Raw genomic sequence first — 27,596 nt, 5'->3', positions numbered from 1 at the left:
TGATAATAATTTGGTGTTTCTTACAACTGATGTTTGGGATTTGTTTTTAGTGATACTACATTTGATTGGTTTATACTGGCTTAGTAAGGCTCTGGTGTAGGGTTCAGTTCTACCTCAAAGTAAGATCAATGTGTTGGTGGAATGTGTTGATGACTTACTTTCCAACAATTATGTTTTTTTTTTTAATTTAAGTATTATCAACAGATAAGTGGTGTAACCATGGGGGCAGCAGTGGCTCCAGTTTTTGCTAATATTACCTTGTGGTGGTGGGAGAGGAAATTTGTTTTTACCTCTGAGTTTTACAATTATATGAAATTATATCTGCAATATCTTAATGATATTTTTATTTTATGTTCAGATTCTATTGAGCAGTTAAATGATTTTGCTGATTAGATTAATAGTACTACTATGTTTCTTTTTTTTCTTGGCACAATTTCATTCTACCCAAATTAATTTTTTTGGATGTGATGATTTATAAGGATGCTTGTAAGTGCCATTTTTATTCTATTATTTAAAGAAAACTTACTTATTCTGACAGTATGCTGCACTATAAGAGCTGTCATCTTCCATGGCATAAGAGGAACATTTTAAAAGGGCAGATGATTAGGGTATTGAGGTTGGCCTCAGATGTCCGTTTTCTTACTGAATTGGACTTTGTGGCACATATGTTTATTGATAGGGCTTATCCACCTAGCCTTGTGGAAGTAAGCAAATTTGAACTGGTGGATGGGAGATCCATAATGTGTCATCTGGTCCTCAGTGAAGGGGCCAATGTTGAAACTTTGAACATTCAAAATTCTAAGAAACCTGATAAGTTTTGTAGAGCTATTGTCTGAGCATGTGAAGGTTTTACAACTGAGACTGGAACCATTTTGGAGAAAAATTGGACAACAACCATTACCCCTATGAATTTGGAGTCTATTCTGGGAGATAAACTGTTAATGTTTTTTAGAAATAAAAACTATTTGAAAAAATGTTGAAAATCCATGGAGGGATGTATATAAGATTTCTAACACAGGTATGCTTAAATGTGGTTGATGTCAACAGTATAGGTTTATATAGGAAGGGACTAATGTGATTTTAGAACATGTCTCTAAGGTTCTGGTTCCTAATAGAAGGTTCAATTATACTAAATGTGTTGTTTATTTGGCCTAATGCTCAGTCTGCCTGGCTTTTTATGTAGGTAAAACAAAGGGGGCTTTTTAAAAGAGAATTTATCAGCATGTATATGCAATTGCAAAAATGACTTCAACAATGCACTTTACAAACATTCTATTAAATGTACAGGTTTAAAAAAAATATTTTTTTTATTCTTGAGAAAGCGGGAATACCCGAGAAGGGGGGTAATTGGGCTGCTTTAATGGAGGTATGTGAATTATATTGGCAATTATTTTTGGATGCTACAAATGTTCCAGTCCTCAATGATAAAACATCAATTTCCAGTTAATTGGTACTAAAAATGCCAAAGTATAGATGTATTTTTATTATAATATTCTTATATTCATTGTTTTATGTTTTCTGAACATTCAATTTACTTAATTGTTCTTTTAATATCAAATAAGCGGGTGCATTGTGTGATAAACATAGATGCTGCCAGCCCCGCTAACTGGAATTTTGTAAATAATTATATGTCACTTGAAAATATTAATATGATTTATATAGAAATGTGTTACTGCCAGCCCAGCTAGATAGCATTTTGCAAATAATTCTATTTCATTTGTGAACAGTAATATGATTTGTATGCTTGTCTTAAAACTGTAAGAAAACTATATGTCTGTACTGAGATTCAAGATTGCACCCACAGTGCACCCTGCTGGAGAAGAGCAGATGTGTATAAACAATATGCCAAAGCAAATGTATATTTTCATTGTAGAAATTGAGACATATAGAGTTAATCTAAAATAATCTGATAAGTAAAGAGTTTTATGATGTGTTATACAATTAGTTTATCTCAACTAAGAGACAGGATGTCTAGGCTAGGGAATTTTTTATATTGTCTGGAAACAGAGGTAATTACAGATTTCCAAGCTAATTGTTTTGTGACTTTCAGTTTCAGGCAAGCTTCTAAGACAGAATTGTCAGCTTCTGAGAGATAAGTATTTTTAACAGAGACATGTTAAAATTTAAGTTCCTGCTAGCCTGGGAAAACTTGGGCAGAGGTGACAAGAATGATGTAATCTGAGATGATTCAGCAGTAATGTATATTATTAATTTAAGAACTATCTCAGAGAGAAAGTCAGTGCATTTAGTATCTTGTTCTGGGCCTGTAAACATCTCATCAGCACTTTGCCTTGCTCTGTAAGTAAGTTATTTAGAACATAGTTTATCTTAGAGGTCAATATAAATATAGCAAGAGTAGTCTAGACATTTTCTGTATTCATGTGAGACTGTTCCGCAATGTTGTTTTAAAGTATTTTCTATGATTCTGAACTCTATTGTCACTGTGTTGAGTTAATGAGTATTGCCTTGTGCTTTTATTATTTATTATTAAATCTATTTAAACATTTTAATTGTGGCTGGTTTGTGTAGAGATATATAAACTCTTAGAACACTTGCATGTATTTGGTGATACTGTACAAGCCACTCTTAAATAGCCTTCAAGTCTTAGTCACATTTACCATTTGGATAATTTTAATTTTATTATTTTATTTTATTTATTTTATTTTACATTTGTTGACCGGGCTAGTCTAGCTGGATATATGTCCATTTTCAGTAGAGGCACGGGGAGATAAGCTCCAACATTAAAAAAAATGAAAATAAAATACAATTACATAAAGAAATGCATATGTAATATTCATATAAAAACATTAAGACTGGAGACATAGTTATGAAATATTAAAATGCAGTACTTAGAAAAATAAACAACAAATTATTGTTATATGTGACTTACATATAATGCTATTATTATGTACAGTGAATGAGGATGCAGGAAAGTAAGAAGAGGAGGCAAGTGTTTTTTTTTTTTTTATAGATAGTAGGAAGGATATAAAGATCAGTGGATGCAAAAATGAAGTGGATTTAGGGTTCTAAGGATGTGGAATTTCGTCAGGGGTCAAGAAATAAAGGTTAGTCAGGATTAGTACAGGGGCACATCCATTTTGTTTTAAGATAGAGCTTGAGTTTCTTTTTAAAGAGAGATTTTGAGGGAATACTAGAAAGTTCAGAGGGAAGTCTGTTCCAATCTTTTCCAACAGTGTTAGAGAATAGGGAATCACCAGCCTTGTTGTTTGCTTTGTCAATATTTACATGAAGTTTGTGTGCAGATCTTAGGGACTGTAAGTTATGATAGGGGTAAATAAGAGTAGATAGTATAGGTGTTTTGTCAGGTTGATGAAGAATTTGATGGGCAATGTCTAGTTGATTAATTTTTAATTGCTGCTGAAGTTCTAGCCAGCCTAGTTGTTTTAGATTAATACAGTGGTGGGTTCTAAAAGGGTTGCCTGTGGCAAATTTGGCTATGTTGTGGTAGGAGTTTTCTAATTTCAAAATATATTTTTTTGAAAAGTTAGTAAATATGGGAGAGGCATAGAGAAGTGATGTGATATGGTGCGAGTGGACTATAGTTTTTCTAGATTCTGGAGTGAGGAAAGGTTTGATTCTGTAAAGAGAGCCTATTTTTTGTTAATCATTTTCACTGTGTTGTTTATATGGGTGTCAAAGTTAAGGTTATTGTCAATGGTAATGCCTAGTAGTTTGGTTGTAGGATCTTGTGATATAGGTGTGCCATTTTTGGATGTTATAGTAAAGTCTATGTGGGGAGATTTACTGGAAGGTATGAAGAGGAGCAGTTTAGTTTTTTTTGGGTTAAGTAGTAGACATCATTGAGAAAACCATTCTTCTACAGAATTAAATATATGTTGTGTGAGGGAGTGAAGATGTGATACAGATGTGGCTGAGCAAATTAATGTAGAATAGTCTGCATATTGTATGCATGTGGCTAGGGGAACTACTTGGTGGAGGTCAATGATAAATAAAGAAAAGAGGAGGGGACCCAGTATGGACCCTTGGGGACACCAATGTTGACAGGTAGTTGGGAAGATAGAGTAGAAGAAATAGTAACATTGCACAGTAGAATTGGACACCTTTTGGTAAGGGTGTTTATAGTAGCTGATAAGGGTGGTTGGTGGCAGGTGGTACTACTGTATAGTCTGGGAAGAAGGGAGCATAGCTGGAGAACCTGTGCCAGCCTTTCCCATGAGTGTCTGTGTGTTTGTATATAAATCAAATCTCAAAGTGTATGTGTGGGAGCTACTTGGGCAGGGACATGAAGCACTAGTTGGACAGAGAGGTTGCTGGAGGTTTTGCCTTGACCACTCGGCTGAGATCTTAACCCTATAGCTGTGCCAGTGGGGAGTCTTATTGGAGATCTGGAGAGAAAGAGAGAGAGAGAGAGAGAGAGAGAGAGAGAAACCAGCCCCAGACTGACTGTGATTGCTGTGTGCTCTTAAGGGAAATTGTACTTTACTGTGTGTGTACCTATCATCCTCCCATTGTGTACATCCCTCACTGTTGCCAGTGGTGAGAATTGAGGCTCCTTGATTACTGGGCCAGTGCAGGGGTGTCACATATACAAAATGTACTGACTTTCTCTCTGAGATAATTCTTAAATTAATAATACACATTACTGCTGAATCATCTCAGATTACATCATTCTTGTCACCTCTGTCAAAGTTTTTCAGGCTAGCAGGAACCTACATTTTAACATGTCTCTGTTAAAAATACTTATCTCTCAGAAGCTGACAATTCTCTCTTAGAAGCTTGCCTGAAACTGAAAGTCATAAAACAATTACCTTGGAAACTTGTAAATACCTCCCTTTTTAGACAATAGAAAGAAGCCACTAACCTAAACATCCCTGTCTCTTAGTTGAGATAAACTAACTTTATAACACATCATAAAACTCATTACATATCAGCTTATTTTCTTGAGGTTTTGCAAGTTAACTCTATATGTCCCAATTTCTACTATGAAAATATACATTTGCATTGGCATATTGTTTATACATGTCTGCTCTTTTCCAGCAGGGTGCACTGTGGTTATAATCTTGAGGCTTAGTACAGCACATATAGTTTTCTAACAGTTTTAAGGCAAACATACAAATCACGTTACTATTCGCAAATGACATAGAATTATTTACAAAATTCTATCTAGCTGGGCTGGCAGTGTCACATTTCTATATAAATCATATTAATATTTTCAAGTGAAATATAATTATTTACAAAATTTCAGCTAGCTGGGCTGGGAGCATCTTGGTTTATCATATTTATCCCACCAACGAGAAGCCAAGCTAGTTTTTCAAGTGACCCTTGAGAAACATTGTGTGAGAGGGTTGAGTCTATCTGGGAATACCTTACCCCACTCCCTGTATTGAGAGACCATCTGCGTTGGCATTGCTAATTCCACTGCAGTGCTGCACTGACATATCATATGCTTGCAACCCTAGGCTCCACCTTAGTAACTTGGCATTTTGCTGGCTGGTTCAATGTAACCATGTTAGGGGATTGTCATCTGCAACTACAGTGAATTTTTTTTCCATACAGATAAGGCTGAAGTTTCTGCAGTGCCCACACTATGGCTAGACATTCCTTTTCTACAGCTGCATAGCATTCCTCCCTGGGTTGGAGCCTATGACTGAGATAAACCACTGGGTGCTCCTGTCCTCTGAAGAAATCTGGCTAAGTAAAGCCCCCAACCCATGGTTCAAAGCATCCACCTGCACAACAAATTATTTGCTGTAATTTGGACTGGCTAATACAGGGGGTCTTCCCAAAGCTGCATTAAACTTCTGGAATTCCTGCTCACAGGATGGGGTCCACATTACCTTATCTGGCCTGCTTTTCCTTGTCATGTCTGTGAGGGGAGCAGCTATGGTACTATAACTGGGGACAAACTTTCTGCAGTACCCTGTTGTCCCTAGGAATGCCCTCATCTGTTTTTGGTAACAGGTGCAGGCCATGCCTGAATGGCTTCCACATTGGCCATTTCTGGCCTGATCTTACTACTCCCCACTCTATGTCCTAGGTAGGACACCTCTGCCATACCCACCTGACATTTGCTGGGCTTAATGGTCGACCCTGCCCTCTGTTGTCTGCCCAGCACCTCCCTGACATGCTGAAGGTGCTCTTGCCAGGAATGGCTGTAGATGGCAATATCATCTAATTAAGCAAGAGCAAAATCTCCTGCTCTGGCTAGAATATGATCTACCAGCCTCTGAAAAATCACTGGGGCATTTTTCATCCCAAAGGGCATCTTTGTGAACTCATACAAGCCAAAAGGAGTCACAAAGGCTGACCTCTCTCTAACCCTGGGAGTCAAGGGCACCTGCCAGTAACCCTCGGTAAGATCAATGGTGATAAGATACTTAGCCCCACGCAGCTACTCTAGGGTTTCATCTGTCCTAGGCATGGGGTAAGCATCTGACTCTGTGTGACTATTTAATTTCCTGTAGTCCAGACAGAACCTGGTGCTCCCATCCTTCTTCAGTACCAGCACCACTAGGGAGGCCCAAGGACTGTTGGACTCCTAAATTACCCCTAGTTCCAACATTTCCTGTATCTCCTCCCTCAGAGTCTGTTTGACTCTCTCAGGTACCCTATAAAGGGCCTGCCTAATAAGTCTTTGGGGTCTTGTATCCACCTGGTGCTGCGCCAGGTGGGTGCACCCTGGTTTCCCAGTGAACATGTCCCCAAATACCTGTAACACTACTCAGATTTCTCAAACCTGAGTGGGAGATAGCTGCTGGGACATTCCTACCCTTTCCACTGAGGTGTCAGTCCAAGCCTCAGTAAGGAGATCATTCACCAGATCTCCCTCAGACTCCTCCTGCAATCCACTGCAAATACTCAGCACAAGGGCTTCCCTATCATGGTAAGGTATCATCATGTTAACATGGTACAATCTGTGCCCCTGCCTCCTGCCTAGCAGTTCCACCATGTAGTTAACATCACTAACCTTCCTTACCAAGTTGTAGGGTCCCTCCCAAGCTACCTGCAACATGTTGTGTCTGACAGGAACAGGAACCATTACCTGCTTCCCTACAGCATACTCTCTAGCTCGAGCATTCTTGTTATACCAGACCTTTTTCTGCTGCTAGGCTTCTGTCAGTTTCTCGTGGGCCAAGCCCATGAGTTCCTCAGATCCAGCACAAATGGACATTTTGTACATTTGCAAAATGAAATGCATTAGAACCTTTATATCCAAGGAATTAAAATTTGCTTGTGACATAAAAAAATACATGTTAGAGAGACAATATGCATCTCGGGGAGCCTCATGATCTAGAACAGGTGCCCTATCCATGTGAAGCAAAGTCTATCTTGAACCTTATTTAAGTGTAACTTTGACCAATGGATGGAAAATTGGAAATTCACTCCTGGTCTGGTCCCCATGTCTTGGAAAGATAAAGGCTGACACTAATGCCCAAACTAACATACCCCTCCTCATAACCTCTAGAAACTTCCTAACAACCCCCCTGCTAATAAATGTCCATTTTGGCACAACTGGGTTGGGTAGCACAATTAGGCTTATAAAGGTCTTGTTTTTTTTTTGCAATATACTTTTTATTGCTTTTCCAGCCAAAATAAGCAGACATTTACACATTTACAGCAAAAACATCTAGTATCAAATACAGTAATTTTCACAATACTTCATGAAAAAATTTACAGGAATTAATGGAAAAGGAAAGAAAAAAGAAAAAAAAAAGAAAATACAAACAGAAAACAAATGACTGATAAATTCACCATTCTAAGAATTCTAAGTTTATCTGTTAATTCTGGTTGATATGTTACAAACCCCTGTTTCAGAATAAAGTATGGCTATTATCGTTATAACTAAAGAGTGGATTATGGCACTATTTTTGTGGCCTCATTATAAGTTTTGATTTGCATAAGTATGGTAACCTTACTTATAGAAGGTTTAGTGAAAACCCTAAAACCTATGTACAAAAAATGAACTATTTACAGTGTTGGATGCCATCTGGATGATGTTAAATCTTGAGCATATCATTCTGAGCAATTAACCGTATTATGTTTAAGTATAACGAAGTTCAAATAAAAGCCACCTGAATTTTATTTATGTGTTTGGATTTTATTTGCATGCAACGATTGTGTCAAGAAGAGAGTCCCAATATGTTTGCAAGTATGTTCTCTTTTTAACACTTTTTGTAGCTAGTTTGTGGGAGGTGATATATTTGACTGCCATGTCTTTAAAGTTTGTCCATGAGATTTTGTTGCTAATTACCCAATTTTTTGTTATATAAAATTTAAGAAGGGCACATACTGTAATTAGAATATGTTTACGAATTGCTCGGATTGAGGTAGGGATTATATGTAAAATCATTATTTCCCAGGCAAATGTGTTTTTTTCATAGCCAGTTTTTTTTCAAATTGCACTCTTAAAGAGCACCAGAGCTTGAAAATATTCTTACAGCTCCAGAAAATTGGGAGTTTGTTAACATTCTCTTTAGAGCAAAAGGGGCATGTTTTTGCTTTTTTGGTAGCTGAATTTTTTAAGGACAGCTGGATTATAATATGCGTTATTGTTAATCATTATTTCATAGTTTCATAGTTTAGTACTAGGCTATCTGCCCTGGGGCATTTGCAAGCCTAGCCATAGTGATGTGGCTTTCGCCACCCCATGAAATGGTACAAAAATGCACAGAATAGATTTAGAATACTGTGCCTCTGTCTAGTAGTGACACAGTGAAGGTCCCCTTATATAATAGAATTAGTTTACTGTGCCCCTGTCTAGTAGTGACACAGATGTGACCCCTGGGGTAAATTTACGATCTTCCATCCACTCATCAAGATTTCTCTTGAAGAGAGTTAGTGAGGGGCTCTGCCTAACATGAACTGGGATTCTGTTCCAGAGCATGGGAAGCCTCTGGGTTATGAATCTATCCCTCCAGCATGTCCTATTCATACTTGTGCCGAGGTTTAAGTCTTTAGCTCTCATGGTTTGATGGATTTGGATTTTTTGAGGTGGAGCATGTCCATCAGTTCCTGATTGGACATGGCCTTGTACGTCAGGCACAGATCACCTCTGAGCAGGCAGTATGCTACTGAATAGAGTTGGAGTTTCTTTAGTCTGGCAGAATAAGACATATGTTGGAGATCCTTGATCCTCTTGGTGAGGTATTTTTTGTGGTCTCTCCAGCTGTTGCAAATGCTGGGTGAGGTACATACCAAATGGGGCATTGTACTTAATCATGGGTCTGACAAGGGAGGAGTATAGGGGTGCAATGACATCCTTGGATCTGGATGTGAATCCCTTCATGATAAGGTGTGCAAGGTAGAATGTCTTTCTAACCACTTTGGCAAAGTGGATGTCAAATGAGAGGTCGCTGTCGATTTGGGTCCCTAGGTCTCTGATTACTTTTTCCGTACTCAGTGGCTTGCTGTCTATGTGATAATTTGAGGGCACTTTGTTTTTCCCAAAGGGGATGACTAAACATTTTTTGGCATTTAGTTTAAGGCCATGACTCCGGCACCAGTTGTCCATTTCTGTGATGCCTTTTTATAGGATGTATGTGTCCGCTGGTGTATCGACTATGGTGCCTAGTTTGCAGTCATCTGCGAACTTTGTCAGCCACAACCCTCACATGTTTGCTTTAACATCTGAGAAATAAATGCCAAACAAGAGGGGTCCCAGGACAGATCCCTGTGGGACACCACTTGTGACTGGCTTTGAGTCCGACAATGCTCCAGCGATTTTAACTTTATGGGTTCTGTCCTTTAGCCAGTTTGCAACCCATCTAGTGACATAAGGGTTTACATTTAAGCTGTTGAGCTTATCTATGATGCCTGAGTGGGGTATTGTGTCGAAGGCCTTAGCCAAGTCCAGGTAGGCTGTATGGACAGCTTTGCCCTCATCAATGGCTCTAGTGACTGTTTTGAAAAAGTCAACCAGGTTCAAAAGGCAGGATCTGCCCTTTACAAAGCCGAACTGGGTGGGATCAAGTGTCTGTAGGTCCCCAATGTCTCTATTTATGAGTTCCATAATGATTCTTTCCATAGCTTTGCAGACCAGGCTGGTTAAGCTTATGGGGCGGTAGTTCCCAGGGTCTGTAGAGGTACCCCTTTGTGGAGTGGGACCACTGTTGCTGTACGCCAGTGTTCAGGTACATATCCTGTAGTAAGGCTAAGGTTAAATAGCATTTTTATGTGCGGGTTTAGCTCCTCTTGGAGTTCACATAGCATGCAACCTGGGATACCATCAGGTCCCATTGATGCTCTGTTTTTTGCTTTGCTGAGGGCGGCTCTCACTTGGACATCTGAGATGACAGGGAGATTACATTCAGCTGGGATAAGTATTTCTTCTTTTGGGGGTGAAGGAGGGGAGAAACTTGCACTGAACCTGTCAGCCAGAATGTTGGCAATATCTGTGGGTTCAGTGTATTTTTTGTTGTTGTGAACTAACTCTGAGCATATCTGAGGGTTTCCGCCCAGGTTTCTAACATAGCTGAAGAAGGCTTTGTGGTTATCTTTAGTGTCCTTTGCGATTTTTCTCTCAAAGTTGGCCTTGGAAGTTTTTATGAGAGAATGTAGTTTTCAGCTAGTGTTGATCAGAGATGTCTTCCCTTTATGGGATTTTGCTCTGTCATGCAGTAGCTTCCTTCTTTTGTTATACAATTTGTTAATGGCTGAGGTCCACCAGACAGGACGCTTGCCTTTGGTAGAGAGGGACTTGGATTTATTTGGGATTGCATGATCCATGCATTCTTGGAGATGTCCACAGAAAGCATTTGTGAAGGATTCAGCATTGTGGGATGTGGTATCCATTGGCCCAGTGGGTTTAAAGGATACCATCTCAGTCTTAAGAAGAGTGAAGTCTGCTTTTGAGACGTTTTTCACTGCGGTCTTTTGTGCTGGGGGTGGAGATGGGATATGTATATCCAGGGTGATTAGTTTGTGGTCAGATCTCACTAGTGAGGGGTATACCTCCAGTGTGGAGCATTTTGCCCCCATGTTTGTGATGACCAGGTCTAGTATATTATCTCTCCTAGTGGGAGAGGTGACTAGTTGTTCCAGTGCGTTTGAATTTATGAATTCCAGGAACCTTTGGGCTAGGGTGTTAGGGCTAGAATAATGTACCCAATCTATGTTAGGGTAGTTGAAGTCTCCCAGTATGATGGTATTTTGTGATACATTCATATCCTCCAATGTCTTCAGGAAGGTTGAGTGGGGTTCCTGAGATTGGGAGGGTGGTCTGTAACATGCTACCAGTTGTATAGCAGTTTTGCCTATGGTTAGTTGCACCTGTATGGCCTCCGATGCTTCATGTGTTGCTACTAACCTGGAGGTGTGGGTGTCCTTGATGAATATGGACACTCCCCCTCTCTTTGTGGTTCAGCCTGGGTTTTGGGGCCGAAAAGCATGATACGAGGTATAGCCTGGTAGTGCTGGGGTGCTCTCAGGAGCCTTGAACCAGGTTTCAGTTACTGCACAGACGTCAATGTTCTCCATACTGAGGAGTGCATCGAGTGCCTGCATCTTGAGATTCAGACTTCTGGCGTTGAGCAGCATTACCCTTAGCTTTTTTCCATTTTTGTTTTCTAAGGAGGTGGGTTTGTCTTTTGAGCCTTGCCTAAAAGGCACTATGGGGTGGCAAGAGCCTTAGCCAATATCCGGAAGCCCAGTGGTGACAGGTGCAAGCCGTCCCTTGCGAAGCAGCGTGGCTTGTCCAACATGTCATCCCAAGCAGACAGACATTGGATCCCCTTAGAATGACACCAGTGCTTGAGCCAATTATTAAAGCTGATCATCTTGTCTTTGTATTGTGGCATCATTCTTGGTGAGGGCAAGATGCTGCTCAGGGTCAGGGTCATACCAGCCTGGGCTACATAATCAGAGAGCTCTTCTATGTCTCTTTTCATGTAGTCCAGGGAGGTACATCTCAGGTCATTCACGTCAGCAGGGACAATGACGGAGTCATATTTGTACTTGCTTTGGAGTGACCTGAGTGCGTGTGTTATGTGGCGGATTCTAGCCCCCGATAGGCAGCTCACAGTCACCCTCTCCTTGTTCAGCCTGGTAACTGGGACATCAGTGTGTCTGACTATAGAGTCACCTATTACTAGTGTATCAGGCATGGTGTTTGGCCTTAAGGGCTGTGATTGATTGACACACTGATTTATTGAAGTATGTGTTGCATGTGTTTTGTTTTGAGGTGGTGGATTTTTGGATGTCTGCTTTTGGAGCCTCTGTTGTTTTGGTAAGTTTTTTATTCGAGCCTCCAAGTATGTCTTTGTGTATTTATGTGTTTGGTTTGCAGTTGTGGTAGGTCTATGTGAGACTGGGTTTGTTGTGTGTGTGGTTACCATCTCCTCCTGTCTGGTCATGCCTGCCCTGAGTTGAGAGAGTTCAGCCTCCAGTTTGGCTATATAGTTGCATCTCTCACATGTATTTGTGTTTGTTGGGAGGAGGAGAGGGTTGTCTGTGTACATGAGACAATTGTAGCATTGTCTCAAGATAACCAGATTAACCAGCTGAACTGGAGGGGACGCCAGTAATCTACCACTCGACATGCTAGAACAGTATAAGGGAGTACTGTGTCTTTAAGGGAAGTGGATATTCACAGGGGTGGTAGGTGGATGTAGTGCTTACTTAGTATGAGAGTGCTTAATTAGTAGAGAAGTTTTGAGAACAAGTGCTAGGCTTATAATATAGCTAGTAGTCTGATTATACTAAGAGTAGAGCTTCCTGAAGGGAAAATTTGAAGAGCAGACATTGCGGAGCCAGAAGAAGTTTAACCTTGCTTAACAGCTGCGCTATGCTGACAACCACGCAAAACGCAGAGGATTTTAAACAGGGAACTTTAAAAGAGCTAGAAATGGTCCAAAACAACCAATTACTACAGCTCTTGTGCTGAGGTCACTTCCTACAGGGACAGGTAGGCTGCTCAAGGCTCCCCACTCCCACTGGTGAGCAAAGAAACTTCCTTCTATCCAAGTAAGGTAATGGACAACACAGGAACTACACCACAGCCCAGAATACAGCAATGCTTGTAAACTGGTCTAAACTAGTCAAGGAGAGGCAGGAAAACAAGGATTATTTATTTATTTATTTATTTTCAGATAGAAACACACAGAAAATGCAGAAACAGTAATAAATCAGCTACACAGGCTAGCACACTTTAGTGGGCAGCCTCAACAGTTAAATTAAACAAACAAACAAATTTTCGATCAAATTCGACTAAAATGTAACTTTAAGTGCCGATATTAAATAATGCAGCAAACAGCTAAAAAAACAGTTTAAGCTTGTTTAAGGTAAGCTAGAGAAGGTATTTCAAGTAAAAAAACAGCAAAGATACTTAAATCCAGGAAGTAGTCGCTTTTCTGAGTTCTCTGTAGCTAGGACCACTCTGCAGGACCACGAGGAGCTTGTCTAAGTAGTATAGCCAGAAAAAAATGCCCAGCAGCGGATTTTAAACAGGGCACTTCAAAAGTGCTAGAAATGGTCCAAAACAACCAATTACTACAGCTCTTGTGCTGAGGTCACTTCCTACAGGGACAGGTAGGCTACTCAAGGCTCCCCACTCCCACTGGTGAGCAAAGAAACCTCCTTCTATCCAAGTAAGGTAATGGACAACACAGGAACTACACCACAGCCCAGAATACAGCAATGCCTGTAAACTGGTCTAAACTAGTCGAGGAGAGGCGGGTAAACAAGGATTATTTTTTTGTTTTTTTTTGTTTTTAGATCGAAACACACAGAAAATTCAGAAACAGTAATAAATCAGTTTCACAGGCTAGTACACTTTAGTGGGCAGCCTCAACAGTTAAATTAAACAAACAAACAAACAAACTTTCTATCAAATTCGACTAAAATGTAACTTTAAGTGCAGATATTAAATAATGCAGCAAACAGCTAAAAAACAGTTTAAGCTTGTTTAGGGTAAGCTAGAGAGGGTATTTCAAGTAAAAAAACAGCAGAGATACTTAAATCCGGAAAGTAGTCACTTTTCTGAGTTCTCTATAGCTAGGACCACTCTGCAGGACCACGAGGAGCTTGTCTGAGTAGTATAGCCAGAAAAAAATGCCCAGAGGTGGATGTTAAACAGGGAACTTCAAAAGAGCTATAAATGGTCCAAAACAACCAATTACTACAGCTCTTGTGCTGAGGTCACTTCCTACAGGGACAGGTAGGCTGCTCAATGCTCCCCACTCCCACTGGTGAGCAAAGAAACTTTCTTCTATCCAAGTAAGGTAATGGACAACACAGGAACTACACCACAACCCAGAATACAGCAATGCCTGTAAACTGGTCTAAACTAGTTGAGGAGAGGTGGGAAAACAAGGATTATTTTTTTTTTTTTTTTTGTTTTTAGATAGAAACACACAGAAAATGCAGAAACAGTAATAAATCAGTTACACAGGCTAGAGCACTTTAGTGGGCAGCCTCAACAGTTAAATTAAACAAACAAACTTTTGATCAAATTCGACTAAAATGTAACTTTAAGTGCAGATATTAAATAATGCAGCAAACAGCTAAAAAAACAGTTTAAGCTTGTTTAGGGTAAGCTAGAGAAGGTATTTCAAGTAAAAAAAAGCAAAGATACTTAAATCCAGAAAGTAGTCGCTTTTCTGAGTTCTCTGTAGCTAGGACCACTCTGCAGGACCACAAGGAGCTTGTCTGAGTAGTATAGCCAGAAAGAAATGCCCAGAGGCGGATTTTAAACAGGGAACTTCAAAAGAGCTAGAAATGGTCCAAAACAACCAATTACTACAGCTCTTGTGCTGAGGTCACTTCCTACAGGGACAGGTAGGCTGCTCAAGTCTCCCCACTCCCACTGGTGAGCAAAGAAACTTCCTTCTATCCAAGTAAGGTAATGGACAACACAGGAACTACACCACAGCCCAGAATACAGCAATGCCTGTAAACTGGTCTAAACTAGTCGAGGAGAAGCGGGAAAACAAGGATTATTTTTGTTTTGTTTTTTTGTTTTTAGATTGATACACACAGAAAATGCAGAAACAGTAATAAATCAGTTACACAGGCTAGCACACTTTAGTGGACAGCCTCAACAGTTAAATTAAACAAACAAACAAACAAACTTTTGATCAAATTCGACTAAAATGTAACTTTAAGTGCCGATATTAAATAATGCAGCAAACAGCTAAAAAAACAGTTTAAGCTTGTTTAGGGTAAGCTAGAGAAGGTATTTCAAGTAAAAAAACAGCAAAGATACTTAAATCCAGGAAGTAGTCGCTTTTCTGAGTTCTCTGTAGCTAGGACCACTCTGCAGGACCACGAGGAGCTTGTCTGAGTAGTATAGCCAGAAAAAATGCCCAGAGGTGGATTTTAAACAGGGAACTTCAAAAGAGCTAGAAATGGTCCAAAACAACCAATTACTACAGCTCTTGTGCTGAGGTCACTTCCTACAGGGACAGGTAGGCTACTCAAGGCTCCCCACTCCCACTGGTGAGCAAAGAAACCTCCTTCTATCCAAGTAAGGTAATGGACAACACAGGAACTACACCACAGCCCAGAATACAGCAATGCCTGTAAACTGGTCTAAACTAGTCGAGAAGAGGTGGGAAAACAAGGATTTTTTTTTGTTTTTCTTTTGTTTTTAGATAGAAACACACAGAAAATTCAGAAACAGTAATAAATCAGTTACACAGGCTAGCACACTTTAGTGTGCACCCTCAACAGTTAACTTAAACAAACAAACAAACAAACTTTCAGTCAAATTCGACTAAAATGTAACTTTAAGAGCAGATATTAAAATAATGCAGCAAACAGCTAAAAAACAGTTTAAGCTTGTTTAGGGTAAGCTAGAGAAGCTATTCCAAGTAAAAAAACAGCAAAGATACTTAAATCAAGAAAGTAGTCACTTTTCTGAGATCTCTGTAGCTAGGACCACTCTGCAGGACCACAAGGAGCTTGTCTGAGTAGTATTGCCAGAAAAAAATGCCCAGAGGTGGATGTTAAACAAGGACCTTCACAAGAGCTAGAAATGGTCCAAAACAACCAATTACTACAGCTCTTGTGCTGAGGTCAATTCCTACAGGGACAGGAAGGCTGCTCAAGGCTCCCCACTCCCACTGGTGAGCAAAGAAACTTCCCTCTATCCAAGTAAGGTATGGACAAGACAGGAACTACACCACAGCCCAGAATACAGCAATGCCTGTAAACTGGTCTAAACTAGTCGAGGAGAGGCATGAAAACAAGGATTATTTTTGTTTTGTTTTTTTGTTTTTAGATTGATACACACAGAAAATGCAGAAACAGTAATAAATCAGTTACACAGGCTAGCACACTTTAGTGGGCAGCCTCAACAGTTAAATTAAACAAACAAACAAACTTTTGATCAAATTCGACTAAAATTTAACTTTAAGTGCAGATATTAAATAATGCAGAAAACAGCTAAAAAACAGTTTAAGCTTGTTTAGGGTAAGATAGAGAAGGTATTTCAAGTAAAAAAACAGCAAAGATACTTAAATCCATAAAGTAGTCACTTTTCTGAGTTCTCTGTAGCTAGGACCACTCTGCAGGACCACAAGGAGCTTGTCTGAGTAGTATAGCCAGAAAAAAATGCCCAGAGGCAGATTTTAAACAGGGAACTTCAAAAGAGCTAGAAATGGTCCAAAACAACCAATTACTACAGCTCTTGTGCTGAGGTCACTTCCTACAGGGACAGGTAGGCTGCTCAAGGCTCCCCACTCCCACTGGTGAGCAAAGAAACTTCCTTCTATCCAAGTAAGGTAATGGACAACACAGGAACTACACCACAGCCCAGAATACAGCAATGCCTGTAAACTGGTCTAAACTAGTCGAGGAGAGGTGGGAAAACAAGGATTATTTTTTTGTTTTTTTTGTTTTAGATTGAAAACTCATAGAAAATGCAGAAACAGTAATAAATCAGTTACACAGGCTAGCACACTTTAGTGGGCAGCCTCAACAGTTAAATTAAACAAACAAACAAACAAACTTTCGATCAAATTCGACTAACATGTAACTTTAAGTGCAGATATTAAATAATGCAGCAAACAGCTAAAAAACAGTTTAAGCTTGTTTAGGGTAAGCTAGAGAAGGTATTTCAAGTAAAAAAACAGCAAAGATACTTAAATCCAGAAAGTAGTCACTTTTCTGAGTTCTCTGTAGCTAGGACCACTCTGCAGGACCACGAGGAGCTTGTCTGAGTAGTATAGCCAGAAAAAAACATCCAGAGGCGGATTTTAAACAGGGAACTTCAAAAGAGCTAGAAATGGTCCAAAACAACCAATTACTACAGCTCTTGTGCTGAGGTCACTTCCTACAGGGACAGGTAGGCTGCTCAAGGCTCCCCACTCCCACTGGTGAGCAAAGAAACTTCCTTCTATCCAAGTAAGGTAATGGACAACACAGGAACTACACCACAGCCCAGAATACAGCAAAGCCTGTAAACTGGTCTAAACTAGTCGAGGAGAGGCAGGAAAACAAGGAATATTTTTTTGTTTTTTTTTTTGTTTTTAGATAGAAAACACAGAAAATGCAGAAACAGTAATAAATCAGTTACACAGGCTAGCACACTTTAGTGGGCAGCCTCAACAGTTAAATTAAACAAGCAAGCAAACAAACTTTCGATCAAATTCCACTAAAATGTAACTTTAAGTGCAGATATTAAATAATGCAGCAAACAGCTAAAAAACAGTTTAAGCTTGTTTAGGGTAAGCTAGAGAAGGTATTTCAAGTAAAAAAACAGCAAAGATACTTAAATCCAGAAAGTAGTCGCTTTTCTGAGTTCTCTGTAGCTAGGACCACATAAAATATAGTATGTGTGGAGATTAGGTTTTTGAAAGGTGTTAATTTTAAGGTATCTTTAATGGCTTCTTGTTTTTGAGCTGTTGTGATATTTTGATTAATGCTTTCCCAATAGTTTGAATAGAGTAGCGCAGATTGATGTTTTGTCTCACTAATTAATTTATATGTCTTTGAAATCATTTTCTCCTTAGAGGCTAATGATTTAATTATGTTTTGAATAATTACTATATTTTGTGAGTCCATTTTGTAGTTCGAGAACTTCATCTTTGTTAATGATATAATTTGTCTGAGAATAGAGTTATAGCTGCCTGGTGTTTTTAGTTGTGTTCTTAAATTTTCAAGAGTATATTTTGAAAAATATTTTATTGTTAGGATTACGATAAGGGCTAGCTTTAGGGCTTATATTTAGTGAGTGTAATAAGTTAGACCATATCCTAACCCATGCAGGGTACCAGATCTTTTTGGTTTTATCATATTCTGGTATTTGAATTAGTCTGTTTGCTTTGATAATAAGGTAGTACAGGTACAAATCTGGGAGCCTCAGACCTCCTTTTGATTTAGGTATTGTAAGTTTTTGGTAAGATATTTGTGTTGTTTTTGGGTGCCATAGAAATTTGGAGAGGGACTTTTCCATTCATGTAAACCATTTTTTTGGTATTTTGAGACTAATAAATTGAAAGAGTATTTTAGGGAGGATATTCATTTAATAATGACTGATTTGGACAATAGGGATAGATTAATATTTATCCATCCTGAGATGTCTTGTTTAATTGTTTCCCAAATTTTTAAGAGATTTGATTTGCACGTTTCTTTGAAAGTGTGGGCAAAGTGTATTCCCAGATATTTTAGCGTGTATTATAGGGGTATGTCTACTACTGGGAAGCAGGAGGTTTTTATGGTTTAGTGGGTTAAGAGGAAAAATAGAGAATTTTTTTGGATTCATATTATAATTTGCTACTTTGGAAAATTGTTCGATTGAAGATATAATTTTGTTTAGGTCTGTGTTCGAAAGCTCGAAATATAAATTTAAATCATCAGCAAAAGCAGAGTATTTTACTATTGTGTTATAAACATTTGGGAAGTGATGGTAGGTATTTTGGGTGATGTGTAATAATAGCCGTTCTAAGTATATGTTGAACAAGAACGGGGACAGGGGACAGCCTTGGCGGGTTCCATTTGTTATAGTAATAGGATGGGAGTAGACATTATTAATACATAGTTTAGTGGTAGCATTGTTGTAAATCATTTGATAGTTTTTATAAAAGAAAGGGTAAAATTGAAGTGTGACATTGTTAAATAGAGAAAATCCAGATCTATGTTGTCAAAAGCTTTTGAAGTGTCTATTGTGAGTGTATATCTTGGGAACCTATCCTTTTCTAAGAGGGAAATTAAGGTGTCCAGCATGTGGATATTATCACTTAATTGCCTTTTTTCATGAAACCCAATTGTTCAGGTGAAATAATTTGATGTAGGGTTTTTGAAGTCTATTTGCTAACAATGAGGTCAAAATGTTTATATCTAGATTAATAAGTGCAATCGGCCTATGGTTAAGAGGGTTTAATTTATCAGAATTTGGTTTTGGTATTAGGATCGTCTTTGAATTATTTAAATATTTGTCAGTGAACCCATGTTGAATGATATGATTGTAGAGTCTTAACAAGATTGGTGCTAGTATGTGATTGAATTTTTTCTAAAATGTTGCCGTGAAACCATCAGGGCCTGGAGATTTGTTAATCTTTAGATTATTTATTTCTCTTCTGATTTCACCGGTTGATAAGGAGCTGTCTAATATGTTATACTGTTCTTTGACTAGTTTTGGGAATTTTAGGTTATTTAAGAAATTATCTTGTATGCTAGACATATGTTGTTTTATGGGGTTGTATACATTGTTATATATTTCCCAAAATGAATTATGTCTGCTTTATTATATAAGTTTCTGTCTTTATATTGAATTTCTGGAATATTTTGGAGAGTTTTCTTTATGTTTATCCTATTTGCTAAGACCTTATATGGTATTTGGGCCCATTCTGAATATTTATGGATGAGTTTTAACTTGTTTACTGATAGTTTATGTAGCTGAATTGAATAAAGTACTTTTTTCATTTCACAAAGTTTACTTTCAAGATCTTGTGAGTATTGAGATTGAAGTTGTTGTTCAATATTGTTGTACTGCAAGTCAAGCAAGTCGATTTGTTTTTGCTCCTGTTTTTTGTAAATTGAGGCTTTTTGCATTAGGATTCCTCTTAATACAGTTTTAGTAGCTGCCCACTGGATATCTAATGGTATCTGGGTATGTAGTGCTTCTTGTTCAAGTTGGGTTATTGTCCTGCCTATCTCCTCTGCCACATCTTTTTGGTTTAGAAGGTTACTATTTAGATACCAGTTATAAGGGTTGTCTTGTTTGGCAATGTAAGTAAGTGTATTGATTGTTATTGATATTTTAGAGTGGTCAGAGATTATTCTTTGGCTGATTTCATATTTTTTGGCAATTCTTGGAGAGGTTTGATGATATTAAGAAATAGTCTAATCTTGACCAAACTTTGTGTGGGGAGGAAAAGAAGGTGTATTTGTTCTTTGATCTGTCATGGTCAATAGTTAGGTAGGGGTCGATACAGTTGAAACTCTGTATGAGGTCATTTAGGGCTGAAGTGATCTGAACTGGTTGTTTTTTGTTTTTGTTTGTGCAGTCACTATGTGGATCAGTTAGACAATTCCAATCCCCCCTATTATGATGGAATAATTGGGATAATTGGGGAGTAGATTATAGATAGACTTATAAAGGTCTTGGTGGCCATTAACCTAGTATATACCTATGAACCTTTGAACATAATTGCTATATATAGAGAAGTCACAATTTACAAGCGTAACCAATCACCATTCAGAAGTTAAATGAACATTAAAGTGCAGTCTGATACATAAGCACTGGTTTAAAATATGCATTTAATCCAAGAGCAAGCAAAGCTCCTCTTTTTATTATTCATAACTTCAGTTTATTATTCAAAACTTTCTTTAAATACTATGTACTCATGTTATATTTGATGCGCAATGTATTTCATCTATTACAATAAATGTAAACCTAGCACAAGAGTTTACAAAGGCATGTTTATACAAAGCACTGTTTTCTTAATATTTCTCATACCAATCAAGTAGGAAACAATTCTGTCATTAAAGGTCCTAGTAGTCTGTGCCATGTAAAATGCACCATAATGGCAGATGGTTAGAGAAACCACATAACATTTATCACATGCAATGAATGCATGAATATATAACATATTCCTAACTTTTTAATTGTGAAAGAAATGGTATTTAAAACACATTTCCCACAAACCTGACTTCCTTTAACCAGGTGATTGTCCCTACAAACATTTTAGATCACTCGTAACTTTAAAGGAGCACAGTTTGAGAAAGTTTTTTATTTCTCCTACAACTGAATTTATATTCTGTCTCCAAATAATTCATCAAAATGTGATTATTTAATAAAAGGGTTAATTTTTATTAATTATGTACTTAGATATAAACACCTGTGTCCTAAACATGATAACAAAAGGGAGCAAATGCTGTCTGTTATGTATAGTAATTATGAAATATTAATTTAACTCTTTATTCATTCTTTCCTGTGTAATTTTACAAAGTCTGGTCTCATTTTCTTGGTAGGATAACTTTAAATGATAATGAGAAGTTATGGATACAAAACAGGGACTATGTTTCCCATAGATTAAAATACTTTTTAAACCTATTTTTGTGTATCACAATGCACTTTACTATGTTCATTTTACTTCTGAATGTTGATTGTTAGATTATGTGACTTGTGGCTTTTCTATACATAGTACTTATATGGTGAGTCATGCTAAATTTGCACTGATAAAGCAGTAAAACCAGTTAGATATTGTTGTTTGTGGTCTGGGAAGTGGCCATTAAATTTATTTTTATCTCAGTGCTTGTGTGTCTGACCTTTTTTTAGTTGATTTATATACATATATAACTGCGGTGGTGGTGCTGCTGTAGCATTGTCGCCTCACAGTAAGACGTAGTCCTGTTCGATTCTCAGCTAGAGTGTCTTCTGTGTGGAGACATGCCTGAATGGGTGTACCTTCATTGAAGGTTGAGGTTGTGCATCAGGGCTGGCAATTCGGCACGTAAAAATCTACTGCCAATCATTAGCAAACTGGAGTTCCACTGTGGCGACCCCAAACCTGAAAAAGCCGAAAGACACAACAACATCTATCTATATAGGGTCTACTTTAAAACAACAAAAAATTAAAATATTGCGCGCTCACATGAGCAAAAAATCAGGTATTCGATATTTAGTTTTTTGGATCACAGTACAGTGAAGATCAGAATATTTGCCATTTCCTCACTGTAGTGCGATCTCAGAGTAGGAATATATATTTAGTGGTGGGGGCAGCCCGCCACAATAGCAATTTTGCATTTCTGATTTTTCACTCGTGTGAGCGCTCGATATTTTCATTTTTCGTTGTTGTAATATAGACTCTCTTTCTCTCTCTCTCTCTCACTCTAGATATATATATATATATATATATATATATATATATATATATATATATATATATATATATATAATAGAATAAAAAGTAACCACGGTTGATCCACTAAAGGTGCGGACTGCAATACCAAAATTATAAAAGAAATAGCAAAACACAGACCCACCACCACTGTGGTGGTGGCACTGTTTTGTTATTTCTTTTATAGTTTTGATGTGGTGGTAGGACTGTGTTTTGTTATTTCTTATATAATTATATATTTATATATATATATATATATATATATATATATATATATATGGGAACACTTCACATAATCGAATTACTGAAATCTAATTTCATATGGTGAGACCATATGATCGAGATTTTAGTAAATCGAATGTGTGTAGTGTTTAGAAATAAGACTTCTTACCTTAATACATTACGTGCACACAGGCGCAAGTATTGTTGTATGCCTTGTGTGCGTAATGTTTTATTTGTTTTCTGGTGTTGGCAGGAAGTGAGAAATCTCCGTTTTGCTTCCGCATACAGCGCAAGACGGGAGATTTCCCATCTCCCCACTGTAGCGCAATCTTGGAGTTGGTATATTTAAGTAGGGGGGTGTGGGGGGCAAGTTTGTGTTTTTTTTTTTTGATGGTTTCCCTTCAGAAGTTCGAGTTTCCGAAACTCGAGCTTTTGGTTTCAGTTATTTGCAGTTCGAGATTTTGGAAATTCGATCTTCTGAAGTGAATCCATATATATATATATAAATATATATATATATATATATATATATATATATATATATATAGGCTCATACCTTCATAGAAAGTTACTAGGCTAAAGGCCCTAGAGCCCTTACAAGCTTAGCCATATCTGTCCCAAGAGAGAGTGAGAGAGAGACAGAAAGTTTAGTCTTGGGGGCTTGTCTCCATAGGGAGCAGGGAGAGCTTGCCCCCCATAAGAATGTGATTTGTCACTATGGAATTGTTGCTATTTTGACTGATAACTGTCTAACTGCTCTTTGGCTATGTGATTGGGGCATCTCAGCACTAATAAGCCAATCAGAGGTATGGAAGTATAAGAGTTGTGGATAAAGGCCCTGTGCTGATGACAGTAAAATTCAATTTGATGGTTATATATACTACATCAGGAGATACTAGCATGTTATTCTTAATTTTCTATTTGGCATATTTCAAATGGCATGAAGCACTTGTGAAAGTTATGGTAAATAATGTGTTGTGAAATTGAATGGAAAGCCCACTTACATAAAGCCAACTACTATATGCAGCATCTTCTGAGAATGCATTTCTACTCTATATTTAGTATTAGTTATAGTAAATTATGATATCTTATCACATCTAATGTTCCTGCATGCTCCTGCTGTCTTATCTGACCGGCCTGGAATATGTGTTCATGTTGCTTTCTCCCAATGAAAATTATAAGGGAATCTGAAGTCAGACTGATAGACAGAAATGTGAATCCTACATGATTGACTCTCATAAGTGCAGTCATTAAAAAGAAACATTTCTTACAACAATGGATATCAAAAAAAAGGAAAAACATTTTGTTGGAGGAGTTATACCTCTGTACCCCTAAACAGCCCCCATATCCCTAATACATATGCATACTAATGTCGTTATGTCTCTAGCTTAGGAACAGGAGAAACCTCTGAGATATATGAGTCTTGAATGCTATCTAACAGAAAGAGTTACTAATGTGTGGAATAACCGTCCTCTTAAGAAGAGAAGCACATCTACACTCAGAAGATCAGAAGTTTTATATTCAGTTTAGACCTCTGGCTAGCTAGTATGATATTACTCCCTATTTTTTGGGATTCAGCCTCCATAATAATCATACATGAGGTTCTAACACTATCAACATGCAACACACTGAAACACTGAAACATATTTAACTACTAAACACAGGAATCATACATTTGTGATCACATGATTACATATCAGCATGTAGATCACTAAGGTATCTCAGTTAAACCTGCAACTCATGTTCAACTATTATATATCAGACATTTATACAATTAATACATTGAATTAGGCCTGTCCCTATGACCTATTCAGGGGTCAGGAGTGGCTCTCGACGTCCCAGATTAAGGAAGGGCATCAGTGGCAGCTCTGCTGTGAAGGGAGCAAATAATAATAATAATAATAATAATAATAATAATAATAATAATGATGATAATATTAAAGAGTTTTATACATTGAAATGCATAAGAAACGTCAATGGAAACTTCCTCAAAATCTGTTCCTATTAAAGCTGCAGCATTTTTGTACCATCTTCTAAAATATGAACCAATATCTCAAATAACAAGTTGCTGATGTGGGTAACACAATTCAGCATTCAAATCATTCATGAGGTCTCAGTTTCAGATCTTGAACTGATGGAAACAAAGAAAAAAAAGATGTGTGAACTGGATGTAGAAGATGATTACATCATCTTCTTTATTTAATTTCATATTTAGTTATTTAGATACTGTTCATGTAGGGGGTGTACAAAACTCTTTTCAGCCACAACCCAGGTCTAATGACAAATAGACATGAAGACAAACAATTATAAAAACAGTCATAGTTATAAAGCCAAACTGAGAAACAGGATTAAAAATTTAGCAATGAAAACACAGCATCCCAAGTACACACACACACACACACACACACACACACACACACACACACACACACACACCCGCGCACACATATATATATATAGATAGATAGATATAAATATGGTTGCCCTGCATTTTATCTAACGTACATTTGTCTGACAAATGCAGGAATGTGGTTTAATGTTGACAGTATGGATGGCCGAAAGGTGGATATGTCAATGGTACGGCATATCAATACAGGTAAGCGGGTTTCGAGGGGGTCACAGCATGTGTGTGCGTGTGTGTGTGCTTTGGGTCAGGGATGAGTGAAGGATGAGTGTTGTGTGTTTGTGCATGAGTTTGTTTATTTTAGGGTAACAGTAAGGTTTAGGTTAGGGGATAGATGTAATGTTATTTGTGTGTATTTGTGAATGTTTGTGTGTCTGAATCTGTCTTGTGTAATGGCAGTGTTACTGGAAGGTCTTAATGATGTTAAGGTATAGTGTTAGGATTCTGGGAAGGGGCAGCATTACGGTCAGGGTTAGTACCCACTACTAAGGTGGTATAGGATGGCAGAGCAGCCCCACCCTCTTTAGTAATGTGTGCTAACCCTAATGCTGCCCCTTCCCCCAACCATAACCCTACTCCTTAACATAATTAAAACTTTCCTATAACACTACCACTTTTCAGACAAATTTGACGCTAGTGTTATGGGAGGAGTTATTTTTAATATCAGGAGAGGAGATAGTTTTCCTCTGTCGATATTATTGTTTTCAGTTTTGTTTATGTTCCCTATTGTGTATGATCAAATTTATTTTGTCAGTGTTTTACATTCGACTTTAGGGCACTTCGGTCATACACAGTAGACTTATATACCTATATATATATATATATATATATATATATATATATATATATATATATATATATATATATATATATATATGTGTGTGCATAATGAACATTAGTCCCAGCCCAATAGAAATCAAGGGCAGATTGAAGTTAGAGTATAAGCCTTATCTCATATCTCTGAAACAATTATATTTATTATCTGAATCAAATACATTTGTTTATTGAAGGTAAATGATATACATCCCAGGGGACAGTAGGATCTAGTAGTGGCACATGTTTCAATAGTTAAAACAGAAAATTCAAAAATGATCATGTTTTTGTGTTATAGCATTAGGAAACTTATCACTTACCTTTACAAATCACGTAAACCAGTAGAGATACAAAAAGTAAAACTGCAATTGTAGCTGCAGGTACAATTACACCCACTATATGAGAATCTAAAGAAATGGAGAGATGAAGAAAAAGAATGATTAATTCATAATTAGAGTTCATATCTTGTGGTTTGTTACATAAATTTTTATCTATTTTATAGATGGCTGTGCAATTAATAATTATAAAGACAGAGAGAGAGATTTAATTGCATCTTGTTACAGAAGAGGGAAGTCACTACTACTTATCACCTGAGTAAATAACAAATCCTTGTGTTTTCTAGAAGATAAGAAAGGGTGCTGATCATAACACATTATCTGTTAATTAATCTATAAATGTTGAAGAGATCAGACTGATAAAAATTAAAACCGGGAAAATGTTCTGAGTACTTGGACAGGAGCCCCTGCTGAATCAGTTGGCATAAATAATATGTTCATTGTTTTGGACTGGGTTTTGACAGCATTCCAAAATAAGAAATGAACAAGTGGGCAAGATATTTATGGAAAAAGATGAGGTTTCAAAAGAGTTTATCATGAGAGCTTACATAATTTAAAATTTTTTAAATATAAATAATGTTTTTTGAAGATGGATTGACTTGCAATATTATATAAAATCCTACATAACCAACTCAGACTTGGTAATAAAGAAGAAAAAGATGAATGTAAATCATTCTCACAGAAAATTCATCATATGGAGAAAAGTCATTCTTCTTTTATTAACTAAAACAGTGTATTAAGTAGGAATGCCACTGTGAACATGTAAAGAATCTATGTATCTAGTGATAGAACAGTAATTCCAAGGAGACAAGATAGATAAACATCTACCTATCTTTTTATAGTGACTGAATAGAATGCCAGTAAACTCTGACACTAAATATGACATTACTACTGTGTCCCATCAAAGCTGACTAGGATGTCAGTACACTCTGCACTGACTATGACATTACTACTGTGTCCCAGCAAAGCTGACTAGGATGTCAGTACACTCTGCACTGACTATGACATTACTACTGTGTCCCATCAACGCTGACTAGGATGTCAGTACACTCTGCACTGACTATGACATTACTACTGTGTCCCATCAAAGCTGACTAGGATGTCAGTACACTCTGCACTGACTATGACATTACTACTGTGTCCCACAAAGCTGACTAGGATGTCAGTACACTCTGCACTGACTATGACATTACTACTGTGTCCCAGCAAAGCTGACTAGGATGTCAGCACACTCTGACACTGAATACGACATTACTCCTGTGTCCCATCAAAGCTGACTAGGATGTCAGTACACTCTGCACTGACTATGACATTACTACTGTGTCCCATCAAAGCTGACTAGGATGTCATCACACTCTGCACTGACTATGACATTACTACTGTGTCCCAGCAAAGCTGACTAGGATGTCAGTACACTCTGCACTGACTATGACATTACTACTGTGTCCCATCAACGCTGACTAGGATGTCAGTACACTCTGCACTGACTATGACATTACTACTGTGTCCCATCAAAGCTGACTAGGATGTCAGTACACTCTGCACTGACTATGACATTAC

General features: G+C 37.7%; 1 protein-coding gene across 1 annotated transcript in view; it reads right to left on the bottom strand.

Annotated features, from left to right (window-relative positions):
* Window positions 1-27,596, bottom strand: part of LOC122800485 — a 215,108-nt gene that overhangs the window by 91,782 nt on the left and 95,730 nt on the right. The window contains exon 5 of the mRNA XM_044069926.1: window positions 26,022-26,108. Coding sequence (XP_043925861.1) covers window positions 26,022-26,108 — 87 coding nt within the window. The remainder of the gene's footprint in view (window positions 1-26,021; window positions 26,109-27,596) is intronic.

The sequence above is a fragment of the Protopterus annectens genome, chromosome 4.part0 (assembly GCF_019279795.1).
Source record: "Protopterus annectens isolate FY-2018-M chromosome 4.part0, PAN1.0, whole genome shotgun sequence".
NCBI classification, from domain to species: domain Eukaryota; kingdom Metazoa; phylum Chordata; order Ceratodontiformes; family Protopteridae; genus Protopterus; species Protopterus annectens.
Note: the sequence above shows the minus strand (reverse complement) of the source record. Positions and strands in the feature narration are given on the sequence as shown.